Source organism: Moschus berezovskii, chromosome 18 (genome assembly GCF_049115385.1).
Source record: "Moschus berezovskii isolate FMDL1 chromosome 18, NW_MosBer_1.0, whole genome shotgun sequence".
In the NCBI taxonomy this organism is placed as follows: domain Eukaryota; kingdom Metazoa; phylum Chordata; class Mammalia; order Artiodactyla; family Moschidae; genus Moschus; species Moschus berezovskii.
The window spans coordinates 63,701,936-63,717,347 of record NC_142477.1 but is presented as its reverse complement, the minus strand read 5'-3'; the positions used below and the strand labels follow the sequence as shown (position 1 = coordinate 63,717,347).

General features: G+C 34.4%; 1 protein-coding gene across 1 annotated transcript in view; it reads left to right on the top strand.

The window, feature by feature from the left end:
* Positions 1–970: 970 nt before the first annotated feature.
* The window catches only part of ADAMTS6 (ADAM metallopeptidase with thrombospondin type 1 motif 6), a 304,548-nt gene continuing 290,106 nt past the window's right edge, over positions 971–15,412 (top strand). The window contains exons 1-3 of the mRNA XM_055421989.2: positions 971–1,203; positions 8,036–8,408; positions 10,706–11,070. Of these exons, the coding sequence (XP_055277964.2) occupies positions 8,312–8,408; positions 10,706–11,070 (462 nt within the window). The 5' untranslated portion in view covers positions 971–1,203; positions 8,036–8,311. The remainder of the gene's footprint in view (positions 1,204–8,035; positions 8,409–10,705; positions 11,071–15,412) is intronic.

The window sequence follows — 15,412 nt, the reverse complement described above, 5'->3', positions numbered from 1 at the left end:
CCCACTTTTTTTTTTTTTTTCTTTTAAAGCCCCACATAACCTGAAGTCAGTAATCAGATGGAAAATGTGCTGGTCTTAGTTTATTTTAGTCTACTTTCCCTTTTGCTGGCAATTTTGCTTGTTGAGGTATATTAAGGGGGAGAAAAAGCTCACACACAGGCATTTTGTGCACTTGTAGCTACCGAGTCTTGAAATCTGCCACTGATTGATGTTTACTATAGTTTCCTCAGAGACACTGTTTGTGTGAAACTTTTAACGTTGTTGCGTGGACTTTAAAAAAAATACACGAAGAAGGGTACCAGAGATCTTAATAGTGACATTAGTTCATCTAAAGCCATTCATCCTCCCTCCCCCTTGCCTTTTCCAAGAAACTACTAATCACAAACCAAGCTAGAATTTCTAAAAGAGGTTAGAGGAGGAGGAGAAAACGAGGCGGAGTGGGGAAGGGGATTGAGGTTAGAAGGGCCAGAATTTCTCTCATTCACAGGGTGGAAAAGTTGACATTGTCTAAACCCTTCTGAATGGCTGGTAGTTGGTTACCCCGATTGTACCTCTACCTCCCCTCCCCCTCCACGTGACGACCCAGGACACATGCGCACCCGACGCAGCCCGGCACATCTGCAGACTGACGTCAGTGTGCTCTGCCTCTGAGGAAAAGCTGCCAAAATTTTCTACTGCTGCAATTCAAGTTGGCTGGGGGCCGGTAGTGAGATCTAGGGCTACTTCAACAAAACTTTGCTGCCCTTCCTGCTCTTCTTGTCTTCTTTTCTCCTGATACCTTTTGATGCTCTTCACATGTTATTTGCATAGCAAAGGCACTAAGCTGTCCAGGAAGAGAGGGCACCACTTCCACCCCCAATAAGTCTTTTTTTTTTCTTCCTTCCTTTCCTTTTTTTCTTTCCTTTTTTTTTTTTTTGGAGGGAGGGGGTGCGGGAGAGAAAGGGGGTTTGCAAAGGCAGCATCTCAGGATGATAGCCTGGATGTATTGAAGGCATCTTTTTTTCTGCCAAATCGGAAAGTCCGTTCTCTAAAGCCCGGGTTAGCCAGACTATAGGGTTTTATTCTGGCTGCAGAATAACTAACTCACTGCTGTGGCTTTGCAAAGGGGGGCAGAAAAAAAAGAGGAGAGGGAGTACGTGAGTCGTCCAGTGCAATCTCTATTGTTTGAAACTTACTTTTTATCAGAATTTGAAGATGAAAACGGTAAGGAAGAGTTCACAATATTCAATGAAACCGTTTTTTTTTTTTTATTAAAACTTGTGCTTTGCTTGTCTTCCGAATAACGCGTAGAAAACTTTTTTCTGTGTGTTTTTTTTTTCTTCTTTTTTTTTTAATGGCAATGAGTGAGCTTGACTGAACTCATTTTACAGATAGAAATCTTTTAACTCCAGACTAGTCGGGGGTTGGAGAATTCTGGGTCTTGCAAATATTTTATGATGCAAAAAGAAATATATGTTTATTATACAAATAGACATGTTTTGTGAAGTATGACTTGATTATGATTTTTGTAGTCTTTAATCACCAAATAGTAATTGGGAAAGTAATAATGATGTGATTTTAATCTGATTTTCAGTTCTTAAAAAAAGACCTGCATTTTACAGTTTCAAGTCAGTGTCTTAAGAAATCAGACAAGTGCATATTTTATGCCTGGGCTCAGAGGGCAGAATTAATGTGCTAGCTATAGTCCCGATGCTCTAGATATGTTAAGCTCTTAATAGGCTAATCAAAGAGATGGAAACGTGTGTTTTTGATTTACTTTTGGCCACTTGGGACATGGTAGGCTCATAACCCTCTGGAGCCTTGAATATCAGTATATGTCGGTGTATATGGGATCAAAGTTCAGAGACTGGAGCGGGAATTGTGCTTCAGGGGTTATTGGAAAGCTGCCTTCAGATAATGTTTACTATAATTCCTGTCTTTGGTGATTTCTTTCCTTGTTGTAGTGGAAGCAAAGAGAGGGAGAGAGTGAGAAAGCGCACTGAGAGGGAACAAGAGAGTGAGTTTCTTACTCTTGTTTTTATTTGAGCTGCCGGTGCAACGCGTTTGGGCCAAATGCCAACTGTCTGGGTCACACGCGTTTTATCCAAATAGATTTAGCGCTGCTGTCTGGAAATGGGCTGCTGAATGTTAACTTTAGGATCAACTCAACCAGGGCAGCTCAGACTGTTACCCTCTGTCTGGGTGAAGTGGGGTGGGAGTGGGGGGGGCGTTGGGGGGTGAGAGTGTGCAGAATGATGGAGGAAAGGGGAAACTGAACTATTGCTTGGAACTTTTAAAAACACACCGGAGTGTGATTTTCAACATACTCTTTTATGTTCAGATTTCTTGGACAATTTTTTTTCTTTCCTTTTTTAGGTTAGGTTGATTAGACTGAAACTTAGATATGTGAATGACAGCTCTCAAAATTCATGACAGGAAAATAAATGTAACATAAGACTGGTGTAGTTGAAAGGAAATTGAGAAAATTAATTTTGGAGATAATTGTTTTCCTGTGTTTCACCAAAGTAATAGCTGCAGTTCCAGTTTATATTAATTTAGTGTTTGTATGTGATCATTGGTATTTTAGATTTTTGAAGAATAGCTATAGAGGCAAATAAGCTGATTTCAAACAAATCAACTACATTCAATTTCTTACAAATGGCAGCAAATGAAATCTGTGTTGTGGTATTAATATTTTTGTGATTCTCAAGGGCAAAACTTTCTCACCTCAAGACTTGAAATACTTTAATGCTTTTCATGTCTGAGTCATTGCATGTAAGATTAATTCTTATTCTTGTCTATTCTTACTACTTCCTTTTCATTTCCTTAAGCAACCATTAGTAGCTGCTGGTGCTTTGGGATGGTCCTCTATGCCAAACCTTGAGAGAATAAAGAGAGCTAACATATTAAGAGAGTTGATAGCACATTCTCTGGAACATTTCTGGGGAGAAGAGTAAAAGGTGGAAGAAGTGGATAGCTCTCTTGGTTCTACCAAAGGATTATCAACATTTTGAGCTAATGTCAAGAGAAAAAGGTGTTTCTGTTTTTCAGGAGAGAAGTTATAATACAGATAATGTATTTAACTTGCCATCTGGAAAAAATGGTTGTGCACTATATGTAATTTGGGGCTTGATTTTTATAGAATATATTGTGTATTTTTGCTTTTGGCTTATTTGCTTTTCTTGTTAGGTAAGTTTTAAGTCTCCTTAACTACACCTTTCCTTGGAAAGCAGTCTCACAGAATTTATAAATGACCTGTAAACTTTTGTATTTCAAGCCTTAGCATATAATGGTGGTGGTTTTATTGCTAAGTTGTGTCTGACTCTTGCGACCCCATGGACTGCAGCCCGCCAGGCTCCTCTGTCCATGGGATTTCCCAGGCAAGAATACTGGAGTGGGTCACCATTTCCTTTGCCAGGGATCATCCCAACCCAGGGACTGAATCCATGTCTCCTGCATTACAGGTGGATTCTTTACTAATTGAGTCACCAGGGTAGCTAAATATTTGTTGAATGAATAATTGGAAAATGAAATGAGAAGTCAATTTTCACATATAAAAATTTAAGTTCCTGAAGGAAGTGTAGTATTATTGCTTCCTCAGTGAAGACAAAATCAGCTTTAAAAAAATAATCAGAGTTAAGTTGAATGAAAGAAGTCAAGAAGGATGTTATATGTGTTCTTTAGCTCCATAATGATAGTTCTAGAGAGGAAATTATTACCTTGGCTACACCTAGATCATTTGAGTCGGAAGTACAGATGATAGAGGAAAAAGACAAGTACCCTTCAACCAGAGTGGACTACTGAGGAAATCAGTAAAGTTTAAGTTGTTTAAAATTATTTCTACTTAGTGTCACTTTGATCGATGGAAGCAGGTAAATGATCCCTTAACTCTACTGACTGGTGCATTTGTCTTAGGGGAAAAAGTCTATTTAAAATCAATGTAAAATGGAAGTTTTGATTCTGTTTTAAAATTTAAAATAGTTGTAAGTCCAGTTATCATATCCTAAATTCTTTACTGTTCACTCTAATAGATAATATGACCTAGTTGATTCCATCATCATATCCAACTCTTCCACATTCTTAAGGGACGGAGGAACGTGAAACTCCTTGAAGGAAGGTCTTTGAAAACTGATGAGTCAGATATTGAGGAGAAGGGGACTAATATTTATTTAATTATTAAAGTGAAGCATGTGGACACTTTACATGTATAATGTAATCTTTCAGCAAGTCTTTGTAAGGTAGATATCATAATCATGTTTTTATAGATGAGGAAACATCTATTAGAGTTAAGTAACTCGCAGTCAAAGCAGGATTCAAAACCTTTTGTATTTTCTACAGCATAATGCTTCTGCTGTCTAATGTAAGGACGTTATGCTTTTTGGATAATTATGTACAATTTTAATATTAATCTGAATTTTGGAAACTATATCTGGAGAAGTTAGTACCTATACGTATTTGCTTATGATGTCCAGATTAAATTCTCCAGTAGGTGTCAGAAAGTAAGTTAAGCTGTTCATTTTTATTGTATAGGTGACTAAGAGTAGTTAGCTATATTAGTTGTTGACTTTAATTGAACTTGAGCCTACTCATTTACTTATTGTTAAATTTCTTCACTAGCACTGGAAGCTTGAAAAACGTGAGGAGGGGAGGCAGGAATGAGAATGGAGAAAGAGACTGAAATTTATTGAGTGCCTGTGTGCCAGATACTGTAGCCAGTGGTAGACCCAGGACTATAGCACTCGTTTGTTTATCTTCAAAACTTCTGCTCTTTCTATTATGCATTAATGTTCTCTTTTTACTACAAGTTCTAAAATAAAATGTTAGTGTACTTTTGGCCAGGTAGTTCATACTACTTTTTCTCTGAATGTTATACTTGCTTACTTAACTTGGGCATTTATAAGATAGTGATGGTAATGGTAAAAGTAGAGGTTAAAAAACTGTGAAGAGCAGATTTCTCAAGGGGAAAAAACAATTGTTTCTTCAACCTGCTCATTATAAGTTTGTCAGTTTTAGAGCCTAGGAAAATAGGAAAAAAAGGATAAATATGATTCAATACAAATCTGTCATCACTTACTAGAAATTAACTCAAATATGTTTATTATATATTCTTCTTTAAAAGAAGATTGAAGTTTGTGAGGGACACACTTAATGTCAGATATTTTAATGCCCAACACTCAAGTAATCTGAAAAAACAACAACAATGAAGAGTAAATGTTCATGAAGCAACAGTTAAGCAGTTGGAGACTGTGCATAAATAGGCTGGGAATCAGAATAACTGGATTATTGTCTTTACTGTTGACCTTGTACAGCACAGGTTTGAGCTGCAAGTCCACATATACAATAATTTTTTTTTCAGTAGTAATACTATAGTACTACACTATCCTTGATTAATTGAATCTATTATGGAGAAGCTGCATATGTAGAGGGCCGCCTGTAGTTTATAAGTCACATTTTTGCAGAAACTGGGTACTGCCCGCTCACACCTAATTCAAAGGTCAGTTGTGCTGTTATTGAATGATGGTGTGATTTAATCTCTTTATAGATTTTTTTCCTGAGAAAGAATATATAGTGCGTGTTGTTTTGCCTAAATCACTGTAGAAGAAATTTTGAGATAAAACAGTTATGTGTATCGAGTAGCTTAAAATTTCACATTAATTAACATCATTTATGAATATTTAGTTTGATACTGGTTGTATGCAATTACTATTAAATATTTAAGTTAGAGTAATTTAAAATGGAAATGTGATATAATAGAAAGAATTTAGACTTTAAAGCCAGATAATCTTATATATGACTCTGTGCCCTGCTGTTTTCGAGTTATGTGGCCACTATGAGCTTCAACTTCTTTATCTGTAAATTAGCAGCTGTATTAGTTATCAGTTGGTGCAGAAATTATCACCATAAACTTAGCAGCTTAAAGAATACACATTTATTAACAGTATCTGTGAGTCAGGAGCCTGGGCATGGTTTACTCTGTCTTGTGCTTCAGAGTCTCTCAAGAGGCTATAGTTAAAGTGTTGGCAAGGACTAAGGGAACCACAGAACCCTTGAGTGGGGAGGGATATGCTTATAAGCTCACATATTCAAGATTTAGCTCCTTGCAAGCTATAGCATTTACGGCTGCATTTCCTAGCTAGTGGTTATCTGAAGACTGCTCTCAATTCCTTGCCATGTGAGCCTATCCATATGGCAGCTTGTTTCATCAAAGTCCAGTAAGGGAGTCTACCGTTAAGATGGACGTCAGAATCTTTTGTAATCTAATCGTGGAAGTGACATCCTCTCACCATTGAGGTATTATATTAGTTAGGATCAAATTACTCCAAGGAAAGAGGTTACTGAATGACATGGGTATTAGGAGGCAGGATCACTGGGGCCATTCCTCACACAGGGGCAATAATACCTACTTTATAAGATTGTAATGAATATTAAAAGGAGTAGCATATATTTAAAGTTCTCTTTGATTTTAGACCTTACCTTAAACTACTTTTCTAGATATTACCTGTCTTCTGCACAGAAACCAAACTTATTATCATTACTAATAATATTTTCCATTTTTTCTTGCCATCTATACTTTGTGGACTCTGTTTCTTTAATTTGTAGTGATTGCCCCCAGAAACTTGACTTGTCAAATTCTGTTCATCTTCCAGGGTGTATCTCAAATGTTTTTTTTTTTTCATAACCTTTTCTTCACCTATCTTTCTTTGACTCAGAAGTCATCCCCTTCATCTGATCTCTTATAAATACTTTTGTAAGTTTATTATGGCATATGTCAGTCTGTCTTGAGTTTTTTCTTTTTCCTTAGATTATGATTGCCTAAAGGGCAAAGATTGTGTCTTAATCTTTTCTTATCTCCATGTTGTTATAGCATCATTTTTAAAACATGTAAGACAGCAGTTGTTGATTGGTTGAATTAGTTTTTCAAGGTTTATCAATTTTAAATTTGTAGATACAGACTTAAGAAACTTGAAATGATTGTGGGTTTTTTATACATTGTAATAACCAATATTTTTAGCACTACAGGGAATGAAGTATTCCAAATAAGTTAATTTTACAGTTAAGCTTTTGTATATCACATATTTAGCTATAACACAGTCATATACACAATATGAACTATTAAGCTATGTAAGGACTGTTTTTCTCTACCTTCAATGTATTACTTTGGGTTTCTAAAGCTACTTTTTGGTTTTTCCTCTTTTTTTGGTTAACTTTTGTTGCCTTTACTGAGCTACTTTGTAGTCCTTTTTTTGTTTCCTTATTCTAAAGTGCTGTGTGCTGGAAAATCAGGTAGCCAAATACTCCAGTGTTCTGTATAAAATGTGAAATCATGGCCTCTGAGTGAAGTTGTAAGTCAGAAGAAAAGTACATGAGATAGGATATGAAATCTGTTGTGTTACCTGAACTGAATTTTTAAAAATTCTTTTCAGAAAACGAATTACTTTTCTTTATAGTTATATTGATAAATATAGTTATATATGATAAATTGTCTCATATGTGTTGCTTTATGAGTCAAAAGATTTCCAGATAAAGTCAAGGGTTACAGTAAATATGGTTCAACTTTTCAAAAGTTTAATTTATGCTACTGTCTGAGTTTTCACAAATAGCTGCTTAATACCACTGTGTATTTGTAGATCTACTCTCAAAGAAAAATTGATAGACAACAAATCAAACTAGATAGAAGTGTACTAAATGTTAAAGAATACAGTCACATACTGTTTATCTCTTTCATAAAATGAACTTTGTGAAGTCAGCCTGGTTTTTATTGAAAGATTAGTCACTATACCCATACATTGTTATTTTCAAAGTTTTAAGAAGAGAATTTTTATGATCCTCTTTAGGTTCCTTCTTTGATTATCAAGTAGCTTTGGTATTATCCTTCTAAACATTTAGGTTTCCAATTCAGTACTTAGTCTTGTGAATGTTTATTTACACTATGAAGGACAACAATGGTCTGATTTAATTATGTAACTTTGTAGTATATGTCCTTTGGCAAGCATTCTGCAATATAGATCTGTCCATTCAGAATGTTTTTCAATTAACTTAATTTTTTTTTTTCTAGGTTAAAAAATGGCCTTACTTTAGTGACTGTTCAGCCTAATGCTCTGCTTATGAAAATTTCCATCATTTTTTTTTTCATTTTGGATTGAGAAAATGAATCCAAATATAGAAGAAATTACGAGATGCTGGGAAAAAATACCTGCTAAATAGTGGAACATCTAATAACTAATCTGCAAGAAGTTGTAAAGAAATAAAATTGTTATGCTTCGATTTTGGTATGGTATTGACTCTCTAGAACATAGGTAGCCCTCTAAAAAATCATCCAGTTTTCTAAATTATGGAAATTTTGTGGAAGACGTTGACCTGGATTTTGAGCCTCTTCATGGCTTCATCGGAATTTCATAGTGACTACAGGCTTTCATACAGTTCTCAAGGTAGGATTCCTGCTTTTGAAACTGACAAAAAATATTGCTATTAATCTTACAAGGAAAGATTCTAAATATTTAGTTGAATGAACATTTTCTTTCAGATATATAATGGTAGGAGCAGAGACCTACTGTGTCAATTCAGTGCTAGTTTCATAAATGTTAATGACTATAATAGACTTTTAACTTGTGCTAGTATTTAACATCTAGTGTATTTTAGAGTTGACTGGTCTTCCTCAGAATCCCTGCCCTCTTCTTCTGATTCTTAACTTTACTAATATACTCATTGTCAGGGTTTACAGTAAAGATCATGTTCAAAAGGAATTCAAAGGTTATTGCTATAGAAGAATGAGACCAAACAAATTCTGATGTAAGATCCTTGTGGACCGTTAATATAAAAATGTGTTTCCAAACTTAAGAATTCTGATCTAAGGACTAGAAGCTAGATAAAAGATGTAGAAGAAGTTCAACATGTCAAGTTCTAATCCATGTGTGAAAGTTGCTCAGTCGTGTCTGACTCTTTGCGACCCCATGAACTATACAGTCCACCGAATTCTCTAGGCCAGGATACTGGAGTGGGTAGCCTTTCCCTTCTCCAGGGGATCTTCCCAACCCAGGGGTCAAAGCGAGGTCTCCCACATTGCAGGTGGATTCTTTACCAACTGAACCACAAGGGAAACCCATAATTTTAGTCCATAAAATTGAACTTTTTATCATAGAAAAGATGTTACCAGAGGTCCTAGGAGTGAAGATCGTTTTGTTTTCCACAGACCAGTTCAATTCTTAAAGAGTTATTGAAAGCATACCTTTTTAAATTTTGCTCCCATGAATGTATAGTAACAGATCTTTTTTTTTTGTCCTGATAAGCCAGATTTTCAGGACCATTATGGATTGATGTATATATCTAAGAAGTCCATATGTACAAAATGTGGCTCTGAAACCAACTAAGCCGTAGCATTTAATATAAACTGTTATTTATAAATGAAATAAGTATTATTTAAAAATTTTTTCCATTTGGTCATGGTTTCATGGGAGTTTTTATTTGTGGGTGAACTTCATATTTAGACAGTGAAGCAATGTGCAGACATTTGGTTCTGCCTTAGTGATAAACTTGGCTAATGGAAGATATGGTTGAGAAGGTAAACTGGTAATATTTAGTGCATCTAAGTGAGGAAAATATATTCAATAGTCTTCTGAATTTTTTATCGATCTGATAATTTTTAAACAACTGTACTGTAATATACATACCATATAATCACCCATTTAAAGTATACAATTCATTGGTTTATAGTTACTCACAGAGTTGTACAACCATCATCACAATCAAATTTAGAACATTTTGTCAACCCCAAAAGAAACTCTGAATTCGTTAATGGTCATTCCCCACTTCCCTCCAAACCACCTTATCCCCAGTCCTAGGCAACCTCTGGTCTATTTTTGTCCATAGAGATTTGCCTATTCTGTATATTTTATATAAATGGATCATATGTGACTGGTTCTTTTCATTTAGTGTAGTGTTTTTATAGTATTAGATAATGAACTTTGATTATGAAGGCTGTTACGAAGATTCATTCATGTCATAACATGTTTCAGTATTCCTTTTTATTGTACAATAATTTGTTGCATGAATGCATTACATATTATTCATCCATTCATTCATTTATCAATTGATGGACATTTGGGTTATTTACCCCTTTTAGTTATTATGAATAATGCTGCTATGAACATTTTTGTGCAAGTTTTTGTGTGGATGTATGTTTTCATTTCTCTTGTAAAAATACCTGAGAGTGAAATTGCTGGATCAGATGATAGTTCTGTGTTTAACTTTTTGAGGAACTGTTAGGCTGTTTTCAAAAGTGGTTGCTGTATTTCACATTGTGACTGATAATTAACAAAAAGTTCAACAAGGCTGTAGAGATTCTGTGTAAACTCTTTTGGGTAACTTTCACAACATTTTATCTGAATGAAATTCTGTTGTTTTACATATGTGTACCAGTATTCTTATGTACTATAGAATTTAGCTCTTAGAATTCATGTTTTCAAAATTAAATTTAAGAAAAAATAGCCTTTCAAAAAACTTTAAAATACTTTTTTAAGGAATGGAATATTTGGAACTTAATTCATCTTGAGATTTTAAACTTTCGCTCTTTCATTTTTGCTTAATATAACATGTTTTCCCATACTTCGCATATAATAATGCATAGTTTTAAGGAATATAGTTGCTTATACTGCTACTTCTTTGATCTGTTAAATTTTCTTTTCTTCCATGTGTTTTTTCTGGATTTTCTGCCTTGTGATTACAAAAGAGGAATTCCTGACTTATCTAGAACACTACCAGCTAACTATTCCAATAAGAGTTGATCAAAATGGAGCTTTTCTCAGCTTTACTGTGAAAAATGATAAACACTCCAGGAGAAGACGGAGTATGGACCCTATCGATCCACACCAGGCAGTATCTAAGTTATTTTTTAAACTTTCAGCCTATGGCAAGCACTTTCACCTAAACTTGACTCTCAACACAGATTTTGTGTCCAAACATTTTACAGTAGAATACTGGGGAAAAGATGGACCCCAGTGGAAGCATGATTTTTTAGACAACTGTCATTACACAGGATACTTGCAAGATCAACGTAGTACAACTAAAGTGGCTTTAAGCAATTGTGTTGGGTTGGTAAGTAGATGTTATAATTTTAAATTTCTGATGGGGAAATAAATTCACAATATAAATGTCTTTTCTCAGGTTAATAATATACACACATATATGTTTTATCTAGGGAAGAAAGCATTCTAAAATTTTTGTTATTTCTATTGCCTTTGCTTTTGATAATCTTTTTCATAATGTTTGCATTGAACTTTCAAAGTAGGAACAATTTTTAAAACCCTGTATTGTTAGCAGAGGAGTGAATGAAACCTCTCATTTCCTTTTAGAGTTACATTTTTCTGATCAAATACTATGTGCTTAATGCATAGACAAAGCTCAGTCTTTGATGAGGAACTTAAGGGTATGTGTGTATGTATGTGTTTGTATTACACAGGAAACGATGACACTGACTACCTCTTTAAGTTTCTTTTATGTCTTTCTCTGGTAATCAACATAACTTGAAATTACTCATGACCTACTTAGGTTTATAAGTCCTTGAAGCAAAATGTTATATATCAATCAATGTCTCTTTAGAAAATAATTTTTTCCTACATTTATCTGATAATTGATAATAAATCTTATTTTACCCTGAAACTGGATTTCAAGAGTATAGGTTCTATGCTGGGCATTTGAGTCCATTCTAGTCTAATGGTAAATACACAGTTCGAGGCTGCACATAGTAATGGTTGTAGAACAAAACACATTCTTCCATTTCTACTTCCTGTATTTCACACTTCATCTACTGCTTTTCAGTCTAGTGTAGATGTTCTGTTAAAGCTTTATTGGTGTGAAAGAGTACAGACATTTTGATGCTCAACTCACATTTTCAGAAATTACTTTTCCTTCCTTAATCTATCACATCCATATCCTCAATCTTACTTCAGTATAAAAAAGTATATGGAGTTGAGTTTAGATAGGTTCTAAATTTCAAAGAAGTATTAAGAACCACATAGTGGAGAAAAATTTTTGCTATAGGTATATATAAAAATTTGCTCAAATGTCAGTTTTCTGTAATGTTAATAAGTCAAAATGATTACTTAGATTTTAATATTTGGGTTAATTCCTATAATATAGACATATTGAATATATTCATCACTAGTTTCTTTGTCTCTAAGCAGTTTTAAACTTTATATACAAAAGAGATTCCTCTTTTTGAATAAATTATCCAAAATGACTATTTTAAAACTTATGACATTTGCTGTTAAATATGATAGAAAAATACTGTTCTTAGTCATTAATCAAGCTCTTTAAATTTTGTATTAACATTAATTATGCCGTTGATAATTTTAACACGGTGGTCAAATGAACAGATCTGAGATTTAGGAAAAAAGCTAATTCTATTGTGAAAGTTCAGGGAAGAGGAGTGATTGGAGATATGAAGATGAGTAAGATTGTATAGGAGATAATGAAGGTCTATACCAAGACTATGGCACTGGGAATGGAGCAGATGGAATGAATTTGAACCTCATTTTGGTGAGAAAATTTATAGGATTTGTGTCTTATTGATTTTTCTTCCCTAGCATATAGTACATAGTGGATATCTAATAATATTTTTAAAAATTGAAATATCATTGAACTGGATGTGAAATTTAACTGGATGTGAAATGGAGGCGAGCAAGTAATTGAAGATGATTGAGATTTCACTTTTGGACGAGTCTGTATATGAATTTTACTAATAGAGAAAAGTTATGGTAGTGGAATGCTGGATTTTAAAGGAAGATGAAGATAGTGATTTTGATATAGTAAATGTGAAGAATCTGAAGAAATAAAGGTTAAAGATTCTAGTTGGCTTTTGGAAAATATAGCTTTGAAATTTAGAAAAGAATTTTATTCTGGAAACAAATAATTTGAGAATTGCTGAAATAAGCGACTACTGATGGAATGGTGAAAGATGTTGATAAGGCAGAGGTGAGAAGGTTATAAATGAAATCTGTACTTAAGGGAATAGCAGAGTGTCACTCATCTATTTTTCACCCTCATTGAAACTTTCTGTGTCTCTTGTTCTCTTTTTTTTTTTTTTCCTATTCATTAGCACCTGTTTGGGCTTCCCTTGTGGCTCAACTGATAAAGAATCTGCCTGCAATGCAGGAGACCTGGGTTTGACCCCTGGGTTCAGAAGATCCTGTGGAGAAGGGAAAGGATACCCAGTCCAGTATTCTGCCCTGGAGAATTCCATGAACTGTAGGGGTCGTAAAGAGTTGGACCTGACTGAGCGACTTTCACTTTTAGCACCTGTTTTACTTTGCTTCCTATTGAAACTGTGTGGTGTTGATTCACTTTGATTTCTTGATTTAGGGGTGGTCTGCCAGGTTTATAACTGAAGTTTCCATTTCTCTTTGGCAACTAATAAGGAATTTGTGAGCAGATATTATGTAAATATCCTTCCTCATCACACTTTTATTTGCCAGTTTTAGTAATCTTCAGGTTTATTCTTATTTTGTGTCATGTTATTTTTTAAAATGTGTCCAACTCTGTGACCTTGTAGACTGTAGCCTGCCAGTCTTCCTCTGTCCATGGAATTCTCCAGGCAAAAATCCTGAAGTGGGTAGCCATTCTCTTCTCCGGGGATCTTCCCAACCCAGAGATTGAACCTGAGTCTCCTGCATTGCAGGCAGATTCTTTACCATCTGACCCAGCAGGGAAGCCCTATATCATGTTACATTTTTAATCAAATGGAATATATAAATACGTTTTTCTAAAATCCCATTTTTCTAAGGTCCTTTTTAACCAATTTTGTTTTTAATTGTTCTATATAAAATAGTTTTCAATGTAGAGATCATTGGCGCTTTCTAATCATATTTCCTTACCCATAATTTCAATTTTACAATGCTTATATCACTCATCCATTTCCTTAGCCCTTGTAGTTATTGCTTGGAATATATTCCAGTCTTCTTTGGAGGCATTTTTCTTGGAGTATATGGATTAATCAATTTCTTGAGCTAGTAATAGCTCACGATCTTGGGGTTTCTTTTTTCCTAGGTTAGTTCCACGTTTTCTTTTTGTTTACAGAATTTTCATACTTGTTTTGTTGGAGAACATTGTTAAGTAATTACCTCAGAAAAGGTGCCTGAGAAGTAAAATTTCTGAGTCTTTGCCTGTTTCAAAGTAACTTTATGTTGCCCTCTTGTTTGGTTAATAATTTAGCTAGATATAGAAGTCTAGGTTCAAAAATAGTTTTCCTTTAGGACCATGGATGTTGGAATTGGAAAAGGGAAATATGGGGTATCAAACTTATCTCTATGGTTTTATATCTTAGGAAAAGATTTAAAGGTCTAAAAAAATTAGCACTGATTTATTTTGGTGGCAGATAAAAGTCTGCTTCTTGTTCTTTTCTTTAAAAATTTTTCTTTCTTCAAAATGGTATGCTTTTCTTTTTATCCTTTTTGTTTCAGGAATTGTATAATGTGGTAAGCTGTGGGTCTTCTGTCCTGACTCTGACTTTGTATTTGCTGAGTACTTTCAATTTAAAGACTCCCCTTCAACTGAGAGATTTATTAAAAAAAAATTCTTAGTAACTTTCTCTCCTTGTCCCCCACCATCCCATTCTGTAATTGGTTCTCCTCTTTTCTTTTCCCCCCATTTTTTTTCATTTTTGTTCTAAGATCTATGAAATTTTCCCATTTTGCTTTCTTTTTCTTTAATTGATTTAAAAATTATAGCAGTCATATTTCTTATTTTCAACAGATCTTTTCCAGATTGTTTCTTTCTTTGTAGTTTGTTCTTACTTTATGAAAAATGATTTTCTTTTATCTCTCTAAGATACTAAATACTATACACATAGTTAGAAAAGACCAACAACCCCATTAGACTTTATGTTCATTTAGTTATGTTCACAGTTGCCTCTACATTTTTCATTATTAATTCATCCATTCATCAAATGATTGTAACTGCTTATCATGTAAGAGGCACTGTTCTAGGTGATAGGAGTACAACAGTGAGCAAAACAAGAATGGCTTTCATTCTAGTGGAAGAGATGGACAATTAAGTAAATAAGAATCGTAATATGTTGGATAGTGATAATTTCTAAGGTAGAAGAAATGTTTCCTAAAGACCTTAAAAGGAATAAGAAAAGGAATGATGACATCTGAAAGATAAGATTTCCAGGTGGAAATCTTCAAATAGAAAGGTCTGATTTGAGAGTGTTTGAGGAACACCAAGAAGATTACCATGGCTAGAGCTAAGTGAGAGAGAGCAAGAGTAATGGAAGGTGAAGTTAGAAAGAGAACTGGGGGCAGATGTTAGGTTTTCGAGAACACAGTAAGGAAAGAATCAGTGATGATTTCAAGCTTGGGTCCTGAGCAACTGGAATATATTAATAGCAGCCATCCATGAGATGAGAAAGATGTACATATTAATTGAGATGGAAAAGCTG